Raw genomic sequence first — 26896 nt, 5'->3', positions numbered from 1 at the left:
TGCCTTCAAAGTTTTAAATGCTTAAGATGATCAAATATTTCATATGTTTTGATTGAAACTTGAAATATGATTATGAATTCAAACAAACTTTAGATATTTTGTAGTTGAAACCTATTGTGACTTGAAATTGAATTTCATAATGCTTTATTTATTCACTGCCCGATACAATGTGCCCTTTTTTTGTCCCTCAGCGCCCTATGCCTTTTTTTGTAGCATCCTGGCCTTTTTAAAACCTACCTAAACCCCTACGTATGAACAATTATTTTGATTGTATAAAATGGTTAAGCAAAACAGTATGAACAGCAATAAAATGCCTTCCATGCAAATCCTGTAACATGAGATATTCTTTTAGCATCATACTGGGGTTTTTACAACTGATACATGTCATTATCAATCCTTAAAATTAGCATGGGGTCTGTCTGAGTATGAGGGATATGTGCTCAAAGCAGGGTGAAGCGGCTACAACTCATTTCAAAATTGTTTCCAACCTCATTTATATTAATTTCAAGGTATTTCAAACTATTTTTGATGCAGTGCCAGAGCTAAAAACAAAAGAGAACCAAATATACAATAAAAACATTCTGCTTTAATTGTTTATAACTTGCACATATTTTGTGATGATATTCATTTATAAATGATAAACGACTATGCCCTCAATGTGTATTCAACATTTCCACAAGATAAAATTCGCATGCAGATAAATGCCACTCTGCCATTTTCAATACCGCGGGCATAAATGATTTTTCAATCAATTACTCAGTACAATAATTTATAAAGAAAATGTGAAAATCTGTTGATCGATCAATCTACTCTTTTATTACAATATGACACTTTAACGAGCTGAAATTGTCATCGCTTTTACATTTAGATATACACAAGTGATATAATCACTTTTTTATTGACTGACATTTTATAAATGCTGTATGTTTAGGCGACTATAAATTAATTGCTAGATTTTCATTCCCGCCCGCCCCCTCTTTTTCCCGCTTCCCATAAAAATTTAATGACATAAATTAAAATGTTTAACCTGGGTCTGTATTTGCGTACTGTCCAGAAATGGCATTTATTAATACCTACGAGTCGGTGTATAACATTCACATGTAAAAAAGGAGAATTGTTACCTTTGTGTTCAGGGTTTGTCTAGAAACTCATGTAAATGGTCCCTCATGCAATAAGAAAGAGCATGATCACATATTCAACAGTGAAAAAGTCATCTAAGAAAAATAAAAAATAAAATGTCACCCCTTAATCCCCCCATTTAAAAAAAAATTTGGATGAAAATCAAGCAATAAATTTATTTTGGCCTAATAGCATAATTTAGCTGTTGAAAGCATTTTTTCACCATAAATTGTCGTAAAGGGAATAACTATGATAGATTTATTTGACAAATAGACAATTTCAGACTCGGTGGGCTCTTAAGCCATTAAAGTTGGGTTGGTGAAAAATTAATTAAACGGTTTTACACTTATTAATGTAGCATATATATAAATAATCCATTAAAGTCTGAATTACAGCCAATAAAAATGTAAAACAGATTTCATTTATCAAACTGTTTTAATACATTCTCTCGTGCAAACATTCTGAGTTAAAAAAGGCCAAGTCCCGTGCACAATTCTGATGATCCTACAGTGTTTTTTTCTGAATATTAAATTTGACGCCAAACTTCAGCCCCAATTTCCCAAGGCTAAAACATACTTTTTTCCCAAAAGTGACAACAAAATTAAATTAATATTTTTTTTATATGTATTTCATCATAAAATTGGACCCCCTCCCTAACTAAAATATATTCTAAATATGACATGCCTGTCTGATGGGATTCTTAATGAAATGGCCCCCAGGTCTCATCGCAATTTTTTGCTGAAAACACTCTTTGAACTATAAAAATTGTGTTTCAATACAGAATTAAAAACTCGCTGACACTAAGTATCTATTTTTTTTTAACACTGGATTAACCAGTTAGTAGCGATTATTTAAAATAAAACACAGGATATGTTATCACAATGAAAGGGAAATTTTTTTTATTTTTTTTCAGCCGATTTATTTTTTACCTATTACATATAAAGGCCATACCAAAGTCATTCTATGTCAAGCATCATTGGGCTATGGCTTATGTAAAGTGTCTTTGAGTTTTGGCATTTTTAGCCTTCTAAAAAGAAAGTTTCACAAAGACAAAGATATTCAGAAGCTCAGTAATAAAAATAGGAATGAAATGAGTCAAGAAAAATATCCCGAAATATATAATTTACAGGGTGAAATTCAACTTTCTAGGTTACCTAAGACTAAATGGAACTAAAAAAAGTATTTCCTAAAGTTAAATAATAAAGATATCGACAGGCCAAAAATGGGATGGACTGACTGACGTGTGCACAATTCATATATAGCCCACACTTCACTTGTGAAGCCGAGGTATAAAAATAGTTATGGTATTATGCTACCAGTCAAAATATAATATATATCATAATTTATACAGGGTGATTTTCAATCTTCTAGATGCATGGACCTGTAAATAAATGTGATGATTAAATTGTTGTTTTTTATAACACTTAGGAGAGGATGCTTAACATAGAATTATTTGGTATGGCCTAATGTTCAGAGTAATCTTGCTTGTACTCGGAGTTGACACAGGAATTTTCCGGAAAAATTCTTTACAACAGTTAACTCGTTAAATCAACAGTTAAGAAACAATTAAGACGGCATTTATAGCAACTTAACAACAACATCATCATTAGCAAGGCGACATGGAGACTTTCAGACGTCTCCGCAGAAGCTATTACCATTCCAAGCAACACTTCACTTCAAAATTTCACGCTGCGCAACAGGAGATGTGCTTAAAACAAGCGCATAATGGTTGCAGTAATTAGCGGCGCAAACAAACACAGCTACCAGTGGGCGTCTTCTCGATTTGTAACATTTATGCAGAAAAAAATAATGCAGTGAGCTGTATTTATCACCCAACAAAACTTTCTTAGAATTGTAAAAACTTGTCATTACTTCGCCATGAAAATTGCAGAAGAATTATTTCATGCATTTTTATCAGGATGCCATTTTAAAGCTGCCAAGATATTTTCCACACCATGCAGTATAATGATGTTCATTCAGTGTTAAAATAATTGTTGCATAATCGTAAACAAGAAAATAATTTAAAGATATTTTTGCTGTAATTTAAAAGCAAGCTATTGCAGTGCAGTTCAAGCACTCTTTAGTACACATGTCTTAGTGTGTATGCTCATGTGTCCACAAATGGGGTCTATGGACGGATTCTGATTTAATATTTTAAAAGCATCTGATGGAGCGAGTGATTTCATACCTAGAAGAGAATTATTTCATACATGGTCTATGAGCGAGTGATTTCATACCTAGGAATAAGCGATTTTATACCTAGCAGCAAAGATTTTATACCAAGGATAGATTACAAACTTAGGAGAGATTTCATACCTAGGAGATTCCATATATAGGAGGGACTCCATACCTATGATAGATTTCATACCTATGATAGATTTTATACCTATGATAGATTTCATACCTATGATAGATTTTATACCTATGATAGATTTCATACCTATGATAGATTTTATACCTATGATAGATTTCATACCTATGATAGATTTTATACCTATGATAGATTTCATACCTATGATAGATTTTATACCTATGATAGATTTCATACCCATGATAGATTTTATACCTATGATAGATTTCTTACCTATGATACATTACATACTTATGACAGATTCCAAACCTAGGAGTGATTCCACTCAAGATTTCATACCACTACTAGGAGAGATGCCATACCCATGATATATTTCATACTTAGGAGATATTTCATACCAAGGAGAGAGTTCATACCTATGATAATTAAATTCCATACCAAGGAGCAGTTTCATCCCTAGGAAAGATTTGAAACCTAGGAGAGTTTCATACCAAGGAGGGATTCCATACCTAGGAGAAATTCCATACCTATGATAGATTTCATACTTAGGAGAGATTCCATTCTCAATAATTACGACAGCAAGAGTTATGTGCCATGTTATACATGCAAGTATTGCCCCTGGCAACATGTGTACCAAGTTTTACTTGGATATCTTTTACAGTTTTTGGTCAAGCTTGTTTTTTTTATGAATACTGACAATATTAACATTAAGGCTATCACAATCCTACAACTTTTTTTCTTAAAAAAATGTGTATAACATAGACCTGGTTGAAACCTTTGACATTTTAATATAAGAGGAAGTATTAACTCACAAGGGATTAAAAGATATTTTACGATAAGGGTATGAGGCCAAATTTTGGTCCCAAAATGAGCAGGTCGAGAGCCATGTTATAAGGTGGTTTCTGTATAAAACGGTTGGTCTTAACGAGAAATTTATATTTTCAGAATAACAAAATGCAGAAACATTGCTAGAAATTCACTAGCTCATTACAGAATGAAAGAAATAACAAATCAAATTCTCTACATACAGGTTAATGATACATTCATATAACAATTGAAATTAATTACCAAGATAAAGAACTTCCATCACAGTAAAAGTGTTAAACAATGCAATTAATTATATATCTGTGTGTGGCTTTTCTTGCTAAGAGATTAATTAATGATAAATCACTTTAATACTGCTATAAGAATGTTAAACATAATTAAATATATCAAAGTAAAACCCTCATTACAGGGTGTCAACACAGCCAAATCCTAAAAGAAGCACTATCACTCAAAACTAAGATTTCACACATAAAATACAATTGTTTTAACATACCAAAATGGATGAACAAATGTCGAAAACAATAGATCTTATAGAGGATACCAAGTTTAATTTGAAAGAAATGTGCAGAAAACACGGTATTGCTACCTTATGAGACCATAGTTGATCGCAGTAAATATTTTAGCATTCACCAATCATTTAATATTGCTGCAGTAATAATATTGTTAATAGTAATTAATATTTTCCATAAGTGTATTGTTTAGTAAATATTTGAGGGTGTATCACTCAAAGTTTACGTTTGTTTTACATGTGTATGTATTGATTTTGAATCACTTTAATCCTGCAATGATGAAATTTTAGAAAGGGGTCTTGGCGCTACAAAGGTAGGGTTTAAGCTAAAGAGTTATGGAAGGATGCTGTATGCCGTCCTATTTTGGCAGCACCCTTCTGCCCTCCTGGAGACCAGCATGAGCACCCCTCACCCCCTTTGCCTTCGTAAAATTAAACACCCAACAATTTAAGGTAATCAAAAAATCCTTTTGTTTTAATTATAACTTAAATTAAGGTTATATATTCATACATATTTGACATATTTTGAAGTTGAAACTTAATATTATTTCAATTAAGCATAATGCCTAACATTTTCTGTGAAAATCGCAATGCTCAAACTCTTCCCAACTGACACAATGTGCCCTTTTCTCCCTCAGCAACCCTTTCCCTTTTCTACATCACCCTGTCCTTTTTAAAACCTTGCTTAAACTTGAGCAAAGGCCACTGCCCTCATTGTTGTGGAGGGGGGGGGGGGGGGGGGGCATCAAGGAAGGGACAAAGCCCCCAAGTCGCAATTGATCATGCATGGTCTGAAATTAAGGAAAAAATACTTGAACAACTTTCAAGTCTATGGTATTCCCCAATACAACTACCGTACAAATGCTGGTAGAACTTCCTACGCCTTTGCATGAGTTCTATTAATTTTACTTGCTACCAGTTACTTCCATGCACTTTGCTAACCACAGGATGATTTTAGCCATTTTTGGAAGAGATTGTCAAGTTGGAGATGATCTCTTACTCCCATATAAGCAGTCTCCCAATTTATACAATTATTTTTATTTACCGAAAAGGATGAATCAGTATCTAAAACAATGGTCCTTATGAAGGATAAGGTGTTCAATTTGAAAGAAAGGTGCAGAAACCATAGGTTTTCTACTTTATGAGACAAAAGTTATAACAGTAAATCTTTCTAACCCCGAGTCATTTAATATTTGTGCGCTTTCAGCTATTAAATACATGTTTACAATCTCGTTATCAGAAATTAATATTTTCCATAAATGCATTATTTAAATAGTAGTTAAAGGTTTATCACTCAAAATTTGTGTTTGTTATACATGTACATGTATATGTATTGATTGTAAATACGGGTATCACTTGAAGAGACATAGTGATAAAGTCATTAAGAAAAAGCCTAAAGTGATGCTATAAGAGATGGAAGCCTCAGCTCTAATTTTGACCAAATTTGATCATGTTTCAAATTTCTTTTAAAAACTCTTAAGATGCATTTTTTAAATAACAAATTCACATTTTATAGCATTAGAAACACAGCCAAATAACAACATAAAAGCTACCTCAATGACACACAGCCCTGACAGTACCACATGTAAGTTAACAGTCAAAGGGTCTCGTTCAGGTTTTTAAGGGTCAGGCAATGATAAAATGCTTACCAGTGCTACATGTATAACATCATCACAAGTTGAAATAAGAGCTCTGTTATTAACAGATATTAAACAAGAGCTGTCACAGAGACAGCGCGCTCGACTATTCCGCCGCTTTTCAGTGTAAGGATTGAAAAATTTTGGCGAACCATGCATGGATCACTGTTAGATTAAATTTCAATGCAATACATGATGTGCGGAGATACTAACATAAATGTGGTTGTATGCAAAATTTTAACCAGAATTTTTAAGTGTAATAATAAAGGGCCGTTATTTGCAAAACACATTTATCTAACTTGATTATTCAATTAGGTTGGGTGGTTGAATACCATTGTATAAAGTCTCAATGCAATACATCAAGTAGTTGCTGAGATATTATCCTATGTGTGCTAACATGCAAGACCTTAACCAGAATTTTTAAGTCGCATAATAAAGGGGCAAAAACTATATAATATAAAAGATAGAGTTATCTTACTTGATTAAATAAGAAGGATAAATGGTTGGGAGCCTGTGTGTAAAGTTTCAATGCAATACATGATGTATTTGCTGAAGCATTGACTTAAAAGTGGTTACATGCAAAACCTTAACCAGAATTTCTATGTTGAATAAAAATGGGGCCATTATTTGAATTTAATGCAAACTAGAGTTATCTTACTTGGTTATTTAAGTAGATTTGATGGTTGAGTACCATTTTATAAAGTCTCAATGCAATTCATCCAGTAGTTGCTGAGATATTAACCTATGTGTGCTTTCATGCAAAACCTTAACCAGAATTTCTGAGTCGAATAATAAAGGGCAATTATTTTGCATTAAATACAAACTAGAGTTATCTAACTTGGTTAATTAAGTAGGTTGTATGGTTGAGTACCATTGTATCAAGTCTCAATGCAATTCATCAAGTAGTTGCTGAGATATTAACCTATGTATGCTTGCACGCAAAACCTTAACCAGAATTTCTAAGTCAAATAATAAAGGCCTATTATTTGCATTAAATGCAAACTAGAGTTATCTAACTTGGTTAATTGAGTAGGTTGGATGGTTGAGTACCTTTGTATCAAGTCTCAATGCAATACCTCAAGTATTTGCTGAGATATTAACCTATGTGTGCTTGCACGCAAAACCTTAACCAGAATTTCTAAGTCAAATAATAAAGGCCTATTATTGGCATTAAATGCAAAGTAGAGTTATCAAACTTGGTTAATTACGTAGGTTGGATGGTTGAGTACCATTGTATAAAGTCTCAATGCAATACCTCAAGTAGTTGCTGAGATATTAACCTATGTGTGCTTGCATGCAAAACGTTAACCAAGGGGTGACGCCGACGCTCCATGAAACTCTGCGGACACTTGGTAATAATTTACGCGAAAGTTATTTTATTAAAAATTTCAACCGATTATAAAATTGCTCCAGTAAACTCCAGTAAATTGCTATTATTCTCTTTCATCTGCCCGTTTTACATGAAGTTAGCTTACCACAAGAATGCAGTAGCATTTCACTATTTGCACATGCATCTTATTAAGTGTTTTTTGCTAATGACCGAGTACATTGATAAACAAATTTCAACCAAAAAAGGCTAGGTTACTAATTACATATTTTCGGAAAATCAGGAGGTCAAACACTCATTCAATGTTCATAGCGCATGGTTGAAGGCCTTCTTTTAATAAATCGTTTTCTGTGGAAAATTCCCTAAAACGTCATAGCTATTTTTAACCACCTGCTTATCTGATAAGACACCGAGTTCCGCCGCAGGGACATAAAATCAGACGATTTCCAATGCTTTCATTTATATTAAACTCGATGGTAAACCAACCACTAGGAGTAACAGTATTACCCTCCGAGGAAATCCGCTATCATCGACTTTAACCCTCAGAGTGATCGAGTAAAGTGGGTCTAACTCGTTGACTGTACTGTACCGTAAAAGAACCATTGACACCAGGTTTTAATATTTCGAACTTCCAAGCCTTAACTTAAGGAAGTTTTTTCTGATATCATGAACTTTTTTGTAATTCCAAGCTCTCAATTTTGAAAGATCTAGCCCATCTGAGGGAAGGAACATTCTTCCAAACTTCCTATAACTAGGGTTTTAGGTAAAAAGTTATGCAAGGGCGCTGTTTCTTCCATTTTCTGTCAAATTCATAATGTTCAAATCTTCACAGCTCAAACAAAGTCCCTCTTTTGCAGCACCCTGTTCGATGTGTGATCGAGACACTTAAATGGCTAAGATTTGATGAAATATCTCAACAATTTCAAAAACTAAGACCTACTTTTGTGTTTTCCTTGGTGGTCCTTCGTCAGCCCCACACATACAATTCACACAATCCCCCTTGGCCTCATCCTCGTATGAAATGCTCACATGGCTTCGCCTTTTACTCTCAGTCTGAAAAAAAATGTAGGTTTTTCACTAAATACTTACATACTAATGATCATATCATACTTTTAGGTTAAACAGGCTATGAGCTCGTTTGTGACGAAAGCTTAAAGGTTATAGGTAAAAATCTAAATTGAGTGGGTTCCCTAGATACAACCCAGTATTGGTGTTCATTTTGAGGGACAGCGACCAAGTGACTCAGGGTTGTCCTAGTGAGGAACAATTTCACGACCCCTTATCAGACTACAATATCAAAATTTAAATTCAAAATTACACAAAGCATTCAGTATTGTTTACACTGTTCCGAATGGAGTAGTGGTAGTTTGTTTGAGCTTATTTAGTTTTGCCCAGGCCCATTTACCCTGTGTTGGCAGGGATGCCAACACAAACTTGTAAAAAGAGAGGAAACCAGTACAAAATAGGAGAATCCCTATTATATACAAATAGTCATTTTTTGTATAGATCAGATAAAAGGCAACCGTTTTAATTTAAAGGTTTTGTGGCAGAAAAAGAGGAAATCAGCTGAAAAGAGGAAAATTGTCATCCCTGCGTTATGGACTCTGTCTTGACAACGTTACATTTTTAAATGCCATGACTGATGAGTGACACTAGATAGTAGTTAATGCAGTTCCCACATCTTTTCACATCTAGATATTATCACAGTTGAAGAATCAAAGTGAAAGGAGATCCTGGTTTGATACCTTATCTCTTTCAAAAGACACCTCTTGGTTCTTTTAAGTGTCCAGTGTAAAGCATCAATACACTGTCACAGGATACAAATTTCCTGGGTTAAAACCAGTACTGAGTACTCTAATTTTCACAGGACTACCCATTTTATGTTGAGCGCTAGGCAAAGAAGCTACAGCTACCAGTTTTTAACATCTTTCGGTATGATGCAGCACCAAAAGCGTACAATTAACAAAAATGCTACACGGGTGGTTGATATGGCAATGGTAATGTTGACCAAGGTAACATTGGCAGGTCATGGTTGTTTTTACCTTGTTTGATGGTGTTTTCCGGGACGCAGGTCTGAAATCATCGTCACTCATATCTTCATCTTCATCACTGACTGGAATATAAATACCTTATATATATATACAATAAATGAATTCCCATAAAGTGGATATTCATGGTGTAGTAGAGCCATTATACACTTTTTTGGTAAAGGGATTGGCACAAAATAAGTAAAATCTTCATTTTATAGGGCAAAGAATGTGTCATGTGATGAAACAAATCTTAAATTTGTTGAGTCACCTTTAAAGAACGCTTTTAGCTTTTCTTTAACTTACTTGCTTCATGAACTTTGTATTAAATGTTATCCTATGTGTATTCGCAAAAATAAAATGGACACAAAAGTTAAACAATGAAGTTATATTATAAGAACAAGTACAGTCACTGCCCAATCAACTCAAACAAGTTCAGTTACCATTTACAAAGTATAGTTACCATCCAATCAACTCAAAAAGTACAAACCTTTATGTGGCTTCGCTTCTGGTGAGTACTCCACTTTTTTCTCAGTTTTCGAGCTTCCACATTGACACACTTTAGGCTTACAGCAGTCATCTGAAATACGGGTATAAGTCATGGATGATAAACAGTCCGAAAATCCCAAATGTCATTTCCATAAAATCATTAAAATTAAGTTCAAGTAAGAGAGATTAACACCCTGATTGGGAGAAAGGGGATTAGACCCCTGCTCAGTGCTTCTTATTATTTTTAATTCATATACCTAAGCAAAAAACTAACTTTATAACTGAACTTGAAAGCTGCTCATCCTGATTTCTGAATTAATCCAGGACTACAATCATGAACCCTGCAAGTTCAAAATTAAGAGTCTCAGACATCTCCAACCTCGGACACTAGTTATACAGTAAGTGATTACTAGTCTGGTAAAGAGGTAAGACGAAGGACCTCAATTAACAGGCTATTTTCATGACTGTTTTTCAATACAGAATCATTCAGGAATTCAAACATAAACATAATAATTTGTTGAAGTACATGTTACATGGCCATGCATTGAAGTACATTTGATCTCATATGTTTGGCCAGACAACTTTGTGTGGCAAATTGAAAATGCAGTTGCAACCGAAACAGATATGCCCATCACATCACACCAACGTGAAATTTGATGGTGATTGTGGTAAAGATGAAAGAGGTGACCTGGTCAAAATAAGATTTAGAAAACAGAAGTTCCAGCATCTGGCATGATCATTCCTAACCTGTTAACACAAAGTATTTCTTACCAGCCTGAGCTGCAATGTTTTCCTTTGTTATACGTTCATACATTGCATTCTGCCAAGCTAGTGCAGCACACAGTAAGGCTAGAGATTTCCCGCTACCAGTTGGGGACTCAAGAAGGCTGTTCTGTTTTCTCTCAAGTCCTTTTATAACCTGTAAGAATATTCAAAGATGAAAGCAGTCAACAGCAGGCATGTAAAGAAGTCATAACATGTATACTGTATATGCCAATTTGCCAAAGAAATAAACTTGAGGGCTTAGGCTTTAGCACAAGGTTGTTGTAAAGCTCTATTTTTACACTGAGTTACAACTGTGTTGCACTTACCCCCGAACAATACTTAATTTTTATCATGCAGAAATTATCATGTGTTCAGGAACGTAAGAGACGTTAGCCAAAGCTCCTGGAAAACTCAAATCAGCATACACATTGCTTGTAATTTCCACACACGTATAAAAGGGAACCTTTGCTTGAATATACTATCTAACAAACAAAAAATCAGTATACTGACCTTGTCCATCATCCCAAACTGTGATGGGTAGGGTTTACAAGGAAAAACAACTTTCACGCCACTGATTGTCAGAGTGCGCTCATCCATAGTTGATGTTGCCATTGTGTTGGGTAAGCAGAACGTTCAACGAAGCAACACGTAACTCTAATTCTAGACTTGTTACTGTAACCTACAAGATTCCTGAAAAAAAAAAAACTGTTAGTGACTATCATCTGTTTCATTGTTGTTCAATGTTGGAACAACACAATCAATGTCTAATTCTTTGTGGTAAAACAATACTGTCAAATATGCCTTAATAATTCATTACAGTGGGCAACAGGGAAAGTGTACTGCTCATGTAGAATAGGATTAGGCAAGGTTTGTCTGTTTAAGCTAAACTTGGAGATTATATTTGTTATCTCTCCTGCTTGTTGAAAGAACTTGAAAAACTTACCACCAGCTACCTCAGAGCATAGCCAATGACAACTTTGGCAGTCTCGATCTCAGAGTCAGACTAGTCATTCTTAAATGCCGTACAGGCTTTTTTTTTAAACTACCAATCATGAAAAAAGCCCGGACGGCATTTTAGAATGACTAAGAGTCAGACGAAAAAGTAAAAAAACTAAAAGCGCGAAATTGTGTGACATTTCCGCATATTTAGATGTTGGTTAATTCAATCATATGAATTTAAGCAATATGCCGAAATAAACGATTAAATAAACTATAAATGACATGTATAAAAAGTGTAAAACATGTTCCAGGCTGTTAAGTAAAAGTACCTGTTTCATCTTTATTTTCTATTTGGCGCATTTCTGTTTACAATTTTCCGGCAATTTCCGTCAGCGATCGGATTTTCCCGGCCACGATGGTAGCACTCGGTACATAATCAAAGCTAGCGTATCGCACATCTCACTGTTTTTTCAACTCTGCTGATATCAATTCAATTCAAATCGATATTTACTATGGACTACAGTTTACATAATTATGCCATGTATAGCTTTTGACCGACACGACATTATAATAATAATATTAAAAGAATAGAAAAAAATATAATAAATTGATAGATTATCATCACATTCAGACTCATTTTGAAATACATAAACAATCATGATTGCAAAATAATGTACTTGACGAACACAATCTTATAGGTAATAAAAATAACAAATTATAAAATCACAGAATTATCTGTTATGGAATGAAAGCATCACAATTTATTAAAAAATAAAACTGTAGGATTTATAGTAGACAGTGTAGATATTGCTTAATTAATTTTGATATCAGATGTGTATAGAAGATGAATTTCATGTATTCTTTCAATGTAACAAATTCAGCCAAGAAAGGCAATTTTATATCTATAAATGGTACACGGGTAGGCAAGACTTCCAAAACTTCATAAATCTTATGCAAAGTCTAAACGATGACCGAATAAAAAATATAGCATTCTTTGTAAATGTAATAATGAAACAAAAAGATAAGGAAAAATGAATGTCTTTAAGGAATCACAACTCTAAAGATCTTATGCTTTGTATTGTATGTGTTGTATTATGGGCCGGAGGCCTTTCTTTACAAATACAATTTGAATTTATAGTCACCACCTATAAACGGTTAACCTATGGAGTCACTAAAAACAGAGTAGCCTGTTTATTTTAATATTTGAAATTATAACACAATATAATATATAATATTAATACGAAAAAAAATCAAAAATACTTGTGAGTAAATTTGCCAAAAAACACACAAAAAACATTTTTCAACAGCAGCATATATAAAATTGTCAATGTAATGTGACAAAACACTAGGTGGAAATCACATGCAGAATAAACATTTGCAGTTCTCTCCCCAAACTCTTAATTGAACTCGTTAAAAAAAATATTCCATAAAATGTTGCGAGAATTCCAGAGTCTAGGTGCACTAGAGCAAAAAGTTGCATCCAACTACTTTCCATAGTTCGTAGTTCTTATGATTGAGAACGTATAAATGAGAAGTATATGTTTAATTTGCCTAGTCGACACAAGTTGTGGCAAAATCGCTTTAAAACATTATTTGTCTTAAGACTTTCTTACAAATATTAAATAGTATGTACATCAAATTTCAATCCTAAATATATTGTGACACCTAAAACACTGTCCATTTAATATTTATATCATTAACTAATTAAGATTAAAAGTTATCTTTTGGTCCTTGGTTTTCTTTACAATGGCAATGGTTTGGAATTGTTTAGATTTTGCCTTCATGTGATTATCTGAGCTCCATTGTATATAGCTGTATTACTATCAGACTCTTAAGTGCGGACGTTTTTTTTTGAGTGTTTTTTGTAGCTGTTTGACAGGGTATTATCGTCTGCATAATTATACAAATTGCTTTAATGTGTTAAGTTAAAGATGTCATTTATAAATACGTTTAACAGAACAGGGCCTAAGATAGATCCGTGTGGTACTCCTTTCGAAATATGTTTGAACGGACTAGTTATTGTTTCACACATTGTTTGCGATTCCTTAAGTTATCAGCAATGAGTGTCAGTGCACTTTCAGTTAAACCATAACCATAACCAAGTTCCATCAGTAAGAGGATGTGGGACAGACACTAAAATGCCTTAGAAAGGTCCATGGATGGCTGGCATAATTGTTTAATTTACCTCCAACTTTGTTTCGGACATGTATATCGTTCGTTCTCTAACGATGTACGTCATTTAATGTGAATAAATGACATTTTTCAATTCCAACCCTTGTCTGTCAATTACTCGAAACAAATGAACTCAACTCTTACTTTTAAGAGAGTACTCATAAATATACTTATTATCATCAAGATATTTTTGTTGAGTCTTCAGTAATGTTAAGGGTGTGGGGCACTTTGACAGCCATATCAAGCTGAAAGTGAGCTATTAAAATGGTGGCCAAAGAACTCTGTAAGCTGAGTGTTTATAGCTCTTTTAATACCATGGACATTATTTGGAGAATGCTGACTGGCATGATATACCCTTTGCCTAATGTGTTGTTCTTCTCTTTGTGGATATGAGTCACTTGGGCCAGCTTTAGATTCTCAGAAAATACTGAAGATGAACAATTAGAATCATATCTGCATTTGGTCGAACAATTGAATCTTTTTAAAGAATTAGGTAGTCTGGCAGGTATGCCATCACCACTAATAGCCTTTTTGCTGACATGTCGTGTATTTGTTTACTGATAAAAGATGTACGTATATATCGGTTTTAAACTGAGTTTCTTATCACATTCAGATTAGTTGTTATTAACGTTAAGCTAGGAAGGTCCTCATTTATGTCAATGGAATCCTTATCAATATCCCTAGCCACATTTACAAAGAAATCATTGAATATAGTACACAACTCTTATTGATTAGTTATTACTACATTGCTTTTGTTTGTTTGTTTTTTCACATATAAATACATCTTTATTTATGATTGTACCTTTTTTGTTAAGATTGATTTTACGGTTGCCCGAAACGATTTGGTTTTGCATCCTTCAAGGACTCTTTCTAGAAAATATTTATTCATTGATTTCCTTTTAAGCCTGATGACAAGATTTCTTTGTTTGCGGATGTTTTCCCAGTTCCTTCTTTTTTATATATTGTAAATATTTTGAAACGGCATTTCTTGAAAATAGCATGTTTAAGGGTTTTATTCATGTTTGGTATTGGCTTTTCTAGTGTTCGTTTTTGTTTGACTGGAACGTGTTTGTTTGCAATGTCTATAAAAGCTGTGCTAAAATCATTATATGGTTAATTGATATCATCTATGTCTGTGTCTAGACTATTCAGACGGGAGTGTAAATCATGATTAAAACATTAGCATCAACTTTTCTGTAGCTCCTATATGAACACTACTTTGGTTCAACGTTTTGAAACTCGGCATTCAGCTGGAAGCCAATCATATTAGGTATACCACTGTTGAAGTTAAATAAAATCCCAAAGACTGTAGGCTTATCAGTTCATATGACATCTATAATTGAAGGTTTTGCATTTTTGATGAAACAGGTTGGGTTTTTGACTATATATCTTAGATTAAATATGTCACAAATATCACTTAAAGGTATGCTTTTGGTTTGGCACATTTGATTAAAGTTAAGATACCCTATTAGGGTGAAACGACTATATAATGAACTGCATTTATCTATAATGTTTGCTTCATTCAGATGATAACTTATCTTTTGACATACTTGGTGGTTTATAATATGCTCCTAAGATATTTAGATGTGGATGTAAAGTGTGTTCACTTCTAACTCATTCCTCGCTAGCAGAAAATCACAAGTTATATATGTTATTTTCCCTCTAATTGGTACCAAATTTATTCATGTAGACGTCGACACCTAGACAATCACATGGTGAAACGACTGGCAATTATATTGTCCAAACATGACAAATTTCTAATATCATTTTATCATGTATGTGAGTATTTACTATATTTATGTTAGATGACATGTACGTGTGAGTATACAAATTATATGTGAGGTTGTTTTTTTCAAAGGTTTTTTATGTCTGGAACCACTCCGACCCAAGTTGACAAATTTCTTTGCTCCATGAGTAGGATTTAGACATTATGTCGATTATTTATCAAGGGTGTGACCGCCTACCCCAACACATAGGGCAAAACATACTTGCATAAACTGCAACTGTGTGAAAAAAGAATCCTTAAACTAGTGGAGTGTTATCTCCCTTGTATATAAAACAAAATCTCGCTCTTGTTGGGTTGACTTAGTTCATACCTTTTAACACATCACTTGTAAGGTTGACATCAAGCGAGTGACTGATATGTTTATTGATGAACTTGTGGCAGTCGCCGTCGGTAATGACACGCAACCATATCCTGTCCAGCGCGGCGCCTAGCCGTATTTCCATATTTAAGGGGATTTTTGGCAAATGTCATCATATTCATGTTGAGCATTATGATGAGTAAGTGGACGATATTATAAGTTTATAATCAGATGTAGTACATCTAGAGCAACCAATGGCCGGCAGCTTGTCTAGAATGGATACATCTAGTTTTAATTGACATATGTTTGATTTTTATGTTGTAATGGGTGGGAGGGTGGTCATAAAAAGGAGGTAATGCCTAAATGTGGTTTAGCGGTATTTTAACCACAAAATTATGTATGTACATGAAGTAATATTGCGCCAAAAGTTCCACTTAAGAGTGAACACTGAATGCTTTCATTTGCCTTCTGGTTTAGGATATTATTGTGTGATGTCTGTTTGTTTATTTGAGTTTATCAAGATCTTCCCTCGCATTTTGGCTGCATTTTGGCTTGACCCTGCCGTGGCGACATCACGACTTAAATTGTGTTTGAATGCCCTAATGACATGAGATAGAAGTATGTAATTCCCAGTCAAATCCAGATATTTAAAAAAAACTTGAAGAAACAGAGTGATATACTGTACAGGAGATCCCGGTGCGATACCCTAGCTCTTTGAGTTATTTAACTTGCTCGGTTAAAGTACATATACACGGGATACAACTCTCCTCTACTGAGTACCTCATTTTCCAAGTATAACCCTTTTAATGCCGAGCTCTAGGCAAGGGAGCTACAAGAACCGTATTTTAACGTCTTTCGATTTGACGCGACTGGGATTTGAACCCGCGACCTTCTGCACCCGAAGCGATATTATTATGATCATTTATGTTTATATTCGCCTGATTAGCATTATATACGTATTATGAAAGACACGCACCCATGTCTAGAAAGGATAATGTTTACCATCATACTTCAATGTCTGTGAATAAAGATCTCAATAAATATTCGATCATGAATTAAAATATGATACGGTGAAAGCACTCAACAATGAGATTTCACCTGTCGCGTATGAAAGTTTTAATCGTTAATAAAACTGCGGAAAAATGAAACACTTGAATAATTATTGGGCGCACTTGTTTGTCTTTGGGCGTGTTCGACTGAGGAGGACACTCGAGTTTTGTTGTTTCTCGCGACAGGTGACGAGATTATCAGTACTTGGCGAGATGTTAAAGTATGTATAGTGGTTAATGTTTTGCAAATATTTATGAAAGCTAATAAAATTTTCGTTCCCTATCGTTTGATTTATTTGTTGTATTGAAATTGTTGAGTGCTACTTGTGCAAGTAATACATTATAAGGCGCTTGACCTCTAACGTAGACGACTATATTGTCCGAACAATGGGAGTTTCGCCACTTTACAAAGGATTGATGCGCGAACATTTAAGGCTCAAATAGCACCACTCCACACTTCATTTCTTTTTCACGTGTGTACGACTTCATGGAACAAGGTGTTTCTTCCTTCCGTCCTTCCATCGTCCTTCACCTAGGATAATTACAAGTCATATGTAAATATACTAGTATTCAACATTTTTTTTTCTTTCTTGTGTATACATTTATAAATGCATATTGTGTGGGTACTCATATATATTATATGATAATTATATAATTTATAATTATATAAAGAGAAAAGCAGTATACTAAGATTTCCAATGGGCAGTTGATCTTACAGCTACACTTCACAGATTGACAGTTTTGACTTTTATATCATTTTTTGTCTCGGATTCATCAGATATCGACACAAATGCCTTTAATTCAGTCACATAAGAAAACCTTAAATAGAACGTATCCCAATTGTTTGGAAAACTGCTTAAAATGTTAAAATTGCCAAACCTTCTAGCCATAAAACATCAATGTTCGAACGTTAATATGAAAAACTGCGATCTGATCTTTTGTCAGGAGTCTTCAATATCACTGGTTGACAGACATTAAAGCATAAATTGGCTTATTCCTGACAAAAGAAATGTCAAAATTTGTGAGAGTGCAGCTTAAAAGAAAATCAAAGGACATCATTTCACTATTTTGAATTCACTCTTTTGAATCGATCTTTTTGCACTGAATCAAAGCTTTTACCGACCATGCAATACTTGTGTCAGTACGTACGCTTCCTAATATAACTTAATGACCCTAAAATACTCAAGGCCTAACTCCGAAATAGATTGCTTACGACAAAATTAGCAAAACCACACATGAGTTTTTTCCATGTCTTAATCACGTTAACAATAATGACATAATGCTAAGCGCCGAATGCTAAAACGAGCACGGAACATGCAATTCAACAATTTAGATAAAATGCTGATAAGCCCTCGGAATACTCGGTTGGAGACATCTTTACCATCTCAATGAGCGTCTCTTGCACCTTGACGCCATCTTTCTGACGCTTATTGGTTGGAATGTCGTCTGCTGTGACAGTTATTGAAATTTGGCGGGAAAGACTGTGACTTGTGTAGCAGAAGAAGCGAGAAAGCGAAATATTTCTAGTCTAACTCAGAGAAGTCAGGCTAGTCATCGTTAGCTAACAATACACAAGAATGTTGTTCGCCTTCATCTGCGCTTGTTTCTAGCCTTATATTTAGACGTCTTTGTGAGACCACACAGCCTATAAGGCTTATCTGCTGTCAGACAATTTTATCGTCTCGACCAATCAGCGCCGGTGTAAGAAGAGTGATAGAATCCGCTCATGGGAGACATTTATGTAAAGGAAATAGCACGAACGTCCTTGATCGCTTATCTTTACGGGAAGGTGCTAGGTTTTTGTAGTCTTTGATCCGGAAATTTCTTTTAGATGTTCGCTCATAATTGTCAACGTACGTTTGAACCAACTTGTGCTAGAAACTGTTGAAAATAACACTTTCTTATTTCCATACCGTTAGAAAAGCGGTGTACTACACGTTTTACACTCTGAACGGTGGTCGAAAGATCATGGTATAAAAACACATGATTTCTATATATTTATACACCTCATCTTCAATTCCTGAAATGAACTGCCTTTCGGCAATCATCTGATGGACGCAACATCGTTGGATATACTCGGATCGCGTATAGATATACATTGAAACATGTTTATCTTGTTATTGTTTTAATCGGTAAGCAAGCCACAAACAAACTGGAGTCAACATGTTCAAAAGTGTTAATTTATGATTTTCTATAAGATTATTGTCACTAGCGTTTCAATTGTACGTTAAAAGTCAAATATGAAGTTGTTTATTTTCCCGTCTTTTTTATACCTTCTTTATTTAGGCCGTGCATCGTTGTGACCATACGGAATATTTATATGTGTGTTTATATTTTCTTAATTTTGTCAAGAAAATTTGTTAAATTACATGTTTACGACTGTCTGCCTGTCTGCCTGTCTGTCTGCCTACCTGCCTGCCTGCCAACTTGCCTGCCTGCCTGCCTGTCTGCCTGCCTGTCTTGTCTGTCCGTCCGTCCGTCTGACTCTCTGATTACGATCGGGTCGTTCTATTTACAGAATGGGTGAGAAAGAATTACTGATAGGTTTTCTTAAATGAAATTAAGTAATTTTTTGACAATTCTGATAGTAAATAATGAATTATTGGTGTAAATAGAAGTAATGATTTGCGTGATTGATGTCATCATCGGGGATATGAACGCAGTTAACTGGGCTGGTTAAAGTACACGCAATTCATTCCAGCTGGAATAAAGAGAAACCTTCAATAAAAAAAAACGCTCTGCCATTCATACCGGGTGTACATAATTATCGCTGTATTAGCCCAAAATCGTTTTGTACTTAAACATAAAGGCATTTTTTCCGAAGGTCATGGGCCAAAGCGGAAATGCACTGTGGGGTATATGTTTGTATTTTGTTTTAATTTAATTTTACGTTAAGTAATAGTTATTTGAGATATATTAAAATCATATTTATTAACAATGGGCTGAGTAACCGTAGCGATCATAAAGAGTTTAATTCAGGTCATCTAACTGACTTAGAATACAACCTCATTGGCTGATACATTGCCATCGCAAAATCTGACGCAGGGATTGTGTATCGTATGAGTGGCAGTGGGCGGACCTTAAAAACCCGCGAAAGTTGAAATTCTTAACGATTAAGCATATTACTTAATGATCTGCAGTTTCATTGGCTGAACATGTAGGTTGTTTTCTAAGTCATCAGTGGCAGCTTAAGATAATTTCCTAGATAATTGTCCAGTCAGTTGGATGGATTATCAATAAATAGAAATGGCTATTTTATATAGAAAGTCAAGAAAAATATATATTTTAAAAATGAAGTTTCAATAACTCTGCCTTTGTGCAATCAATCATATTGATAAATATCTCAATTAGATTGAAATTTCTACTAAAGTAGACCATGTGAGTTCTACCTTCACTCTTGAAAGCTTTTCCAAAATATGTATAAATAAGTTCAAACTCTGGTATAGCTATGTGACTTCTAACCGTCTAGATGATGTCCCATATTATTGATTCTAACATAGGCAGAATCAATGTTAAGTTCTATTTCAGCTTCAAATCGTTGCCTTGACATTCAACATAGACACTCTGTTTATTTAGTAAAAAAGTAAAAAAAAACAACAACACTTTATTGAATCTGGTTCAACATCAAAAACCGATCCTAGATCTAGGTAGACAGAGTCCATGGGACTTATATTGTATCGTGTATCATTGACGTGACTTTCCATATGAAATATACACTTCTATCAAATGGAAATCAAGCCACCTGATTGGTCAATAGTCTGGGACACATCCAATATTAATGATATATAATAAAGTTTTCAGAAAGTAGTGCGTTTGCTGTTGAACTACAATGGATGTCATTCATCGCAGATCTCGCGGCATTTTGGATACAAAACTACTCCTTTGGCGAATATCCCATAATTTTGATTCAAAATTTTGTTTATGTCACACTTGGGGATGTGACGGAGTCAAGCCATAATGTAGCCATAACAAGAGGTGCGGGCAGAACTTTATAAACTCAACAACAACAACAAATAGTGCTTATGGATCTGGGATGTTGTCATCGACTCGAGTGGACTTTTTCAGAATCGAATTTCACGAGGCACCTTCCCAATGAGACTAGAAAATCGACAGGAGTCGAATACGACATTACGGATCAAAATGCATCACTATGAACCTTGTATTATGTATATTACTGATAATAATCAGAACTATAATTGATAAGACGCATGATTTCATAATAATGTCAATCTCATGACGCACTATTTTGTTTTATGACGTCATTTTAACATCGCGTAATGATGAAGTGACGTCAGGAAGGTGGAAAACGGCCGTATTTCATGGAATGGAATAGGGTCTAATGTATTTTGCAATTTATATTGCGTGTTCATTTATGATGGGTTTTAAATGAATATATGTTCACCAGGGGCGGACCAGGATTTGACGTTACAGGGGGCGTAACTTAATTAGGGGCTTAAGCTTAGACTTGCATCCCTCCCTCAGAACCGAAATTTATACGGTTTAAAATGTTTGCAGTGTTGTTTTGGGATAAACCCTTAAGAAAGGATTAACAATTTCTAGTTTGGAATGTTTCATTTTGGTCGTATTTTATTACTTTTTTTTCTTCTATATTGAAATAAAAAGTAAACTTGGACGTTTTTAGGCCCCCTCCCTCCTGGATCCGTTAGTGTACAGTATGCATGCATGCATTACTCTGCATGTTATATGTTAAATGTCTAAAGTACGTGTCGATCTCTCAAAACATGCAAACTAAGATTTTTTTGTGGTGATTTTAATTAGAAACAATGTAACTTCACTTGATGCAATCTAAAAAAGTGACAGCGACTTTATAGTAATTACAATGTTTTATAGTGACTCAAACTTCATTCTCATGAAACAAATAACATTGTCGTCTAAATTAACAACTCTCGTATACTATCAACTTAATGAATCAAGAAAGTCCACGTTTCATGTCAGTTTTTAATAGATTTTCCCATTCATGACACATTCAATGTTCATGGTTAACGAAAAAATGTACAGCACTTTAAACATTTATTGCGTAATCAATTATATGTGTCTCGCTTTCGTTGACATTTACACCTTAATTCTCACAATTCAGTTTACTAAATTTTGCTTAATTGAAGACCAACTTTCTACGAAATCGTAACAATAGATTAATTCATTTCACTTGTTAAATCCGTTTCACTTTTAATAAATATGACACGTCCTTAAATGCACACAAATTTGAATTATATGCCAACTGTCATAATTATTTTTCTGATGAAGTTTCCATGTTAATAGTTGCGACACTAAGTTATAATTGAGGTGCTATAAATAAAATAAGATGCTGGCCAAGAGCGATTGTTTCTTTTTTAAGTAGTCTCTGAAGTAGAATCTGATTAAAATCAAATAGTCCTTCGAAATATACGGACGGTTTACAATGTCAGAATTCTTTACGTTTAACTACGCTGCAAGTAGATCGCGTAGTAATTTTAATTTAGTAGTAAACCTTAATGACTTTACCCTTGGGCATCTTAATTATTTATGAAATAATACACTTCACTGTCAATCAATTTAAAATTAGATATACAATAAAACTTTAAAACACTACAATTAATTAATATTATTATTTAAGATTTTTCGAACTACTTCTACTGGCAAACATCCGATGTTGTTTTCAATGGAAAATGGCCGAGGTGTTCCGATTGATTAGTTAAATAGCACATTATTAAAGGGACACAATGCATTGTAATTTTGTGCATTTTACACATATATATGCATTCGAAATATCGCAGGACTTTGCGTTTAAGTGTATCCGTTCAAATTTTAAACAATACATATTTTTTAAACATATTGTCTTCCGCAATATTGTACCAGACCAAAACATATTTGCATTTATAATCGCTATGTACAGTGAAAACAGACAGTATAGTAAGTTATCCTTATGCTTGACAACGGATAGTTACTACCCTTGGAATAAATTTTACCATTAATTCGGTCACATGCAAGTCAAGGTCACCAATGTAAAACGAATTTTAGAAGAAGGTTTTTAACTGAAAAACAACAGTAAATGAATGAATCACAAAAGGTAATTGTTTTCCTTCTGGTTGCTTTGTTTAGCTACATTTTGAATGCTCTCAGTCATCAACTATTAAACACTGTTAATAAATTTGAACTTATTAAGTTCTCTAAATACGTTAAGGAATCGCTATGTATCGGTAACAATGCTACATAATTCTGTTCATCCTCTTTTACAACCTTTTCATTAAGCTGTTACATTACTGCGTTTACAAATTTATACCTTATATTAGTTAATTATCATTGCATAATAAAGGCTTCTGTAACACAAATATTTGTTCAACTTTAAAACTTAACTTGTACATGCACATGAAATATTTAAGTGAATTATTATGTGATTAGACGATGCACGTAAGTCGTTAGAATAAGTCTTAATAAAATGTCTGTTCTGTTATGTTCTGTTCTGTTCATCTTGCAATTGATTGTTTATAAATGTGTGACTGATTGCATGCATTTCGAGATCTATTTTTAGAAATTAAAAACAACAATTGTAATTTCTAGTTCTTAGGCCTAAAAAAATATGTCCGTTTCGGGTAACCCGACCCTACCTATAAAAATGCGCCGACCCTAACCATTTTTGTCCGTTTCTGAGCAAAAAAAATATTCGTTAGCGAATAGAGAGTTACGAAGGGCGGATAAATGCAGATTTTAATCAGAATTATTGTTAATATGATAAAACAAAGTCAGGAAATGACAGTAGTGTAGGAAAGACTGCCATGTGCAAGAAAACACTCTGAACTTACGACAGATTTATAAAAAAAAAACACCTACCTACCCTACCTAGAAATTTTGGGAAGGTTACCCTAAACAAACAATTATTATTTTTTTGGCCTAGTACTTCATTCTTAATCACAGTAAAAATGTAAACAATATAACAGACGACTCGTAAATTATTAGTTAACTAATAAAGTGCACTATTAGTATATTTGTGATTAAATAAATCATTAGTAAACAGTTATTTGTATTTTGTTAGCTCATTTGCTTGTGGAAAATATCCCGTTCATTTTGCTAACAATTAACAGTTTACAGTAAACTATTTGTTTAGTTTTATGGGAATCCCTTTTCATCTTTTTGTATGTGGTTTGTTTATTTTTTATGATCATCAGTTACGGTTACTGTAAGGGTAAGCAACACGACTGTGAATGTAGGATTCAATGGTTACATACTTACATTCATATTTACGAACAGGGGCGTAGCCAGCGTTACGAACTAACGCACGTGCGTAACATCAATTTGGAAAATGAAAAAATAAATATGGCTAAAAATGGCATCATAGTCGAGGACTAGGGGGGCGTAGCTGACAGTACGCAAATACACAGTTGCGTAATGAAATTTTGACAGGTCGAAGTTTTTGTCATAGCAAAACCCCCATGTTAAGATGGTAACCACCAATAGTAATAATAAAGCTACTTTGACGCATGCTCTGTTTTTGAATTCGGAACACCTCTGCCATTTTCCATCAAAAACAACCTCGGGTGTATATGGACAGTTTACAATGTCAAAATTCTTTACATTTAACTACACTGCAGCAGCAAGTAGATCACTCAGTAATTTCAATATTGCAGTTAAACGTAATGACTTTACTCTTAGAAATCTTAATCATTTATACAATAAAACACTTTACTGCGATCAATTTAAACTTAGTCATACAAAATACACCTTAAACACTACAACTAATTAATACTATTTTTTAAAATTTAACGAACTACTTCTAATAATGAACCGGCATACATCCGAGGTTGTTTTCGATGGAAGATGGCCGAGGAGCTCCGATAAGCTGTTTAATGTTGTTGTGTTACTTTGTATGTATCTGTTTAACGTTCTAGTAGGCCCTTTGTTAAAAAAAAATGCTTTCTTCTCCTGTACCTGTATTTTTTGTTAATTAGTTGCAACGAGTTGCATTACTTATAAATTAATTCAGATAATTCAGATCATACACTACAATATAATTTATTACAACGGCTTTATAATAACAATTTGGAGTGCTCAGCTAAGAAGTTATAACTGTATTTTTTAATAGCCCAAAAACTTAAGATATTGACATTTTGTGTTTGACACTCTGGCATTAATTTGACGAGATTCACCAAATAAAGTTAGTTTTATCAGAGCTTGGCTCGACTTTAGCCAACAACTTGTTACTCGTTGACCATCAGCGTGTAAATACGGGCGATGTAAATGTTTACATTCACCCAACAAGAAATAAATGTCCTAGCAACTCTCATGAACGCGGCTGTAAAATAGGGAGATGGTTGTCAATCTTGTGGGGGCGACCATCGTTGTGTTTGGTGGGCGGTGACTTGCATTCCTTAGGTGTGCTTTGGAACAACTAATGCCACTCTTCTCTGTTTGACAGTTGCTGGTACTTTCCTTGGATAACTCACACATATTTATATATTGACCAAAGAAAGATTCGAACGAAGAAATCAGTTCAATGCGAACTTTTATGGATGAAGATAAAACAAACAAACACATAGATTGAATGAAAAAGGGCATTTATTCAAAATGCCATGAACAGGTTATAAAACTAAAACTATTATACAAGTGTTATGTAAGTCCGCCCGGTTAGCTCAGTCGATAGAGCGTTGGACTATTAATCGGACAACCCTGGTTCGATTCCCGGGCGGACCAGGTCACTTCTGTTGTGATTGGTTATGAAATCCTTTCTACGACCATTCGCGCTGTACCACTGCCCCTGGCATACATGTACAGAAGTTGTCAGTTCCTTGCAGAAGTGAAGGCACCTAGTACTGGTTCACCGCCCAGGATAGGTGTGCGGTGGTTGAACTGTCACTCTGGGACCCTTCAATGTGCTCACGCCGGGACCCGGAGTATAAACTACTAACACCACCACCACCAAGTGTTATGTAGTTTTAAACCGAGATATCATATCTCACAAGATTAGATAATTACAAATTGGTTGTTGGTCCCACTTTACCTTGGCGAGGAAAGTTATTCAATTCTAAAACTCTTTTGGAAAAAAAGAACTAAAACTAACCTCACAGTGGAGTAGTTCTCGAACTATTGTGCCAGAAAAGATTTTTTTTCTTTAACTATGGTCCAAGCAGTTAAATTATTCTTGCAGTTGGCTTTGCATGCTCATCATGTCAAGAATCTTCGTCGGGAACCAAGGTACTTTCTTTCGTTACACTTAATACATAACGTGCGGAAATTGACTGACAAAAATCTCTTTTATAATATTAATGTACATGAGGCAGGGGAGATAACTCTTCTTCCAGTGAAATGACATTTAACAATTAATTACTTTTTAATGACCCTGTATTGTCAGTTGTCTCCATAAAGAGGTCTAAAAGACTGTTTTTAAATTGGTATAGATCTTGCGGACCGAGTTCAATTGGAGCTTTCGCCAGAATACTTTTCCTTCCGGAAAACATAAGTTTGATTGTCTGTGCATATTTTCGCAACCAATTAATTATGCCTCATAGAATTATTTATTATTACGAGATTTCTTAGCCAAATCGCCCACGGTACACAACTAAGCATTGTGCAGTAGTGTATCGGGCGTATGCGACGATGGTCGAGAAACGGTTCAAAAACTGATTGTCTGTTTATAAGTACATTTATTAACT

At 34.3% G+C, this 26896-nt stretch overlaps 1 protein-coding gene across 3 annotated transcripts in view; it reads right to left on the bottom strand.

The window, feature by feature from the left end:
- The window catches only part of LOC128232784 (Fanconi anemia group J protein homolog), a 50754-nt gene extending 38428 nt beyond the window's left edge, over positions 1 to 12326 (bottom strand). For 2 of the 3 annotated variants that reach the window (XM_052946516.1, XM_052946514.1), the window contains exons 1-6: positions 12277 to 12326; positions 11519 to 11698; positions 11015 to 11162; positions 10245 to 10334; positions 9770 to 9840; positions 8668 to 8780 (exon numbers count right to left, since the gene is read on the bottom strand). In XM_052946516.1, the coding sequence (XP_052802476.1) occupies positions 8668 to 8780; positions 9770 to 9840; positions 10245 to 10334; positions 11015 to 11162; positions 11519 to 11620 (524 nt within the window). In that variant the 5' untranslated portion in view covers positions 11621 to 11698; positions 12277 to 12326. Of the gene's footprint in view, positions 1 to 8667; positions 8781 to 9769; positions 9841 to 10244; positions 10335 to 11014; positions 11163 to 11518; positions 11699 to 11951; positions 12087 to 12276 lie in introns of those variants that run through there. The other variant, XM_052946515.1, reaches the window with a different exon arrangement.
- Positions 12327 to 26896: the final 14570 nt, after the last annotated feature.

Source organism: Mya arenaria, chromosome 4 (genome assembly GCF_026914265.1).
Source record: "Mya arenaria isolate MELC-2E11 chromosome 4, ASM2691426v1".
NCBI lineage: Eukaryota > Metazoa > Mollusca > Bivalvia > Myida > Myidae > Mya > Mya arenaria.
Note: the sequence above shows the minus strand (reverse complement) of the source record. Positions and strands in the feature narration are given on the sequence as shown.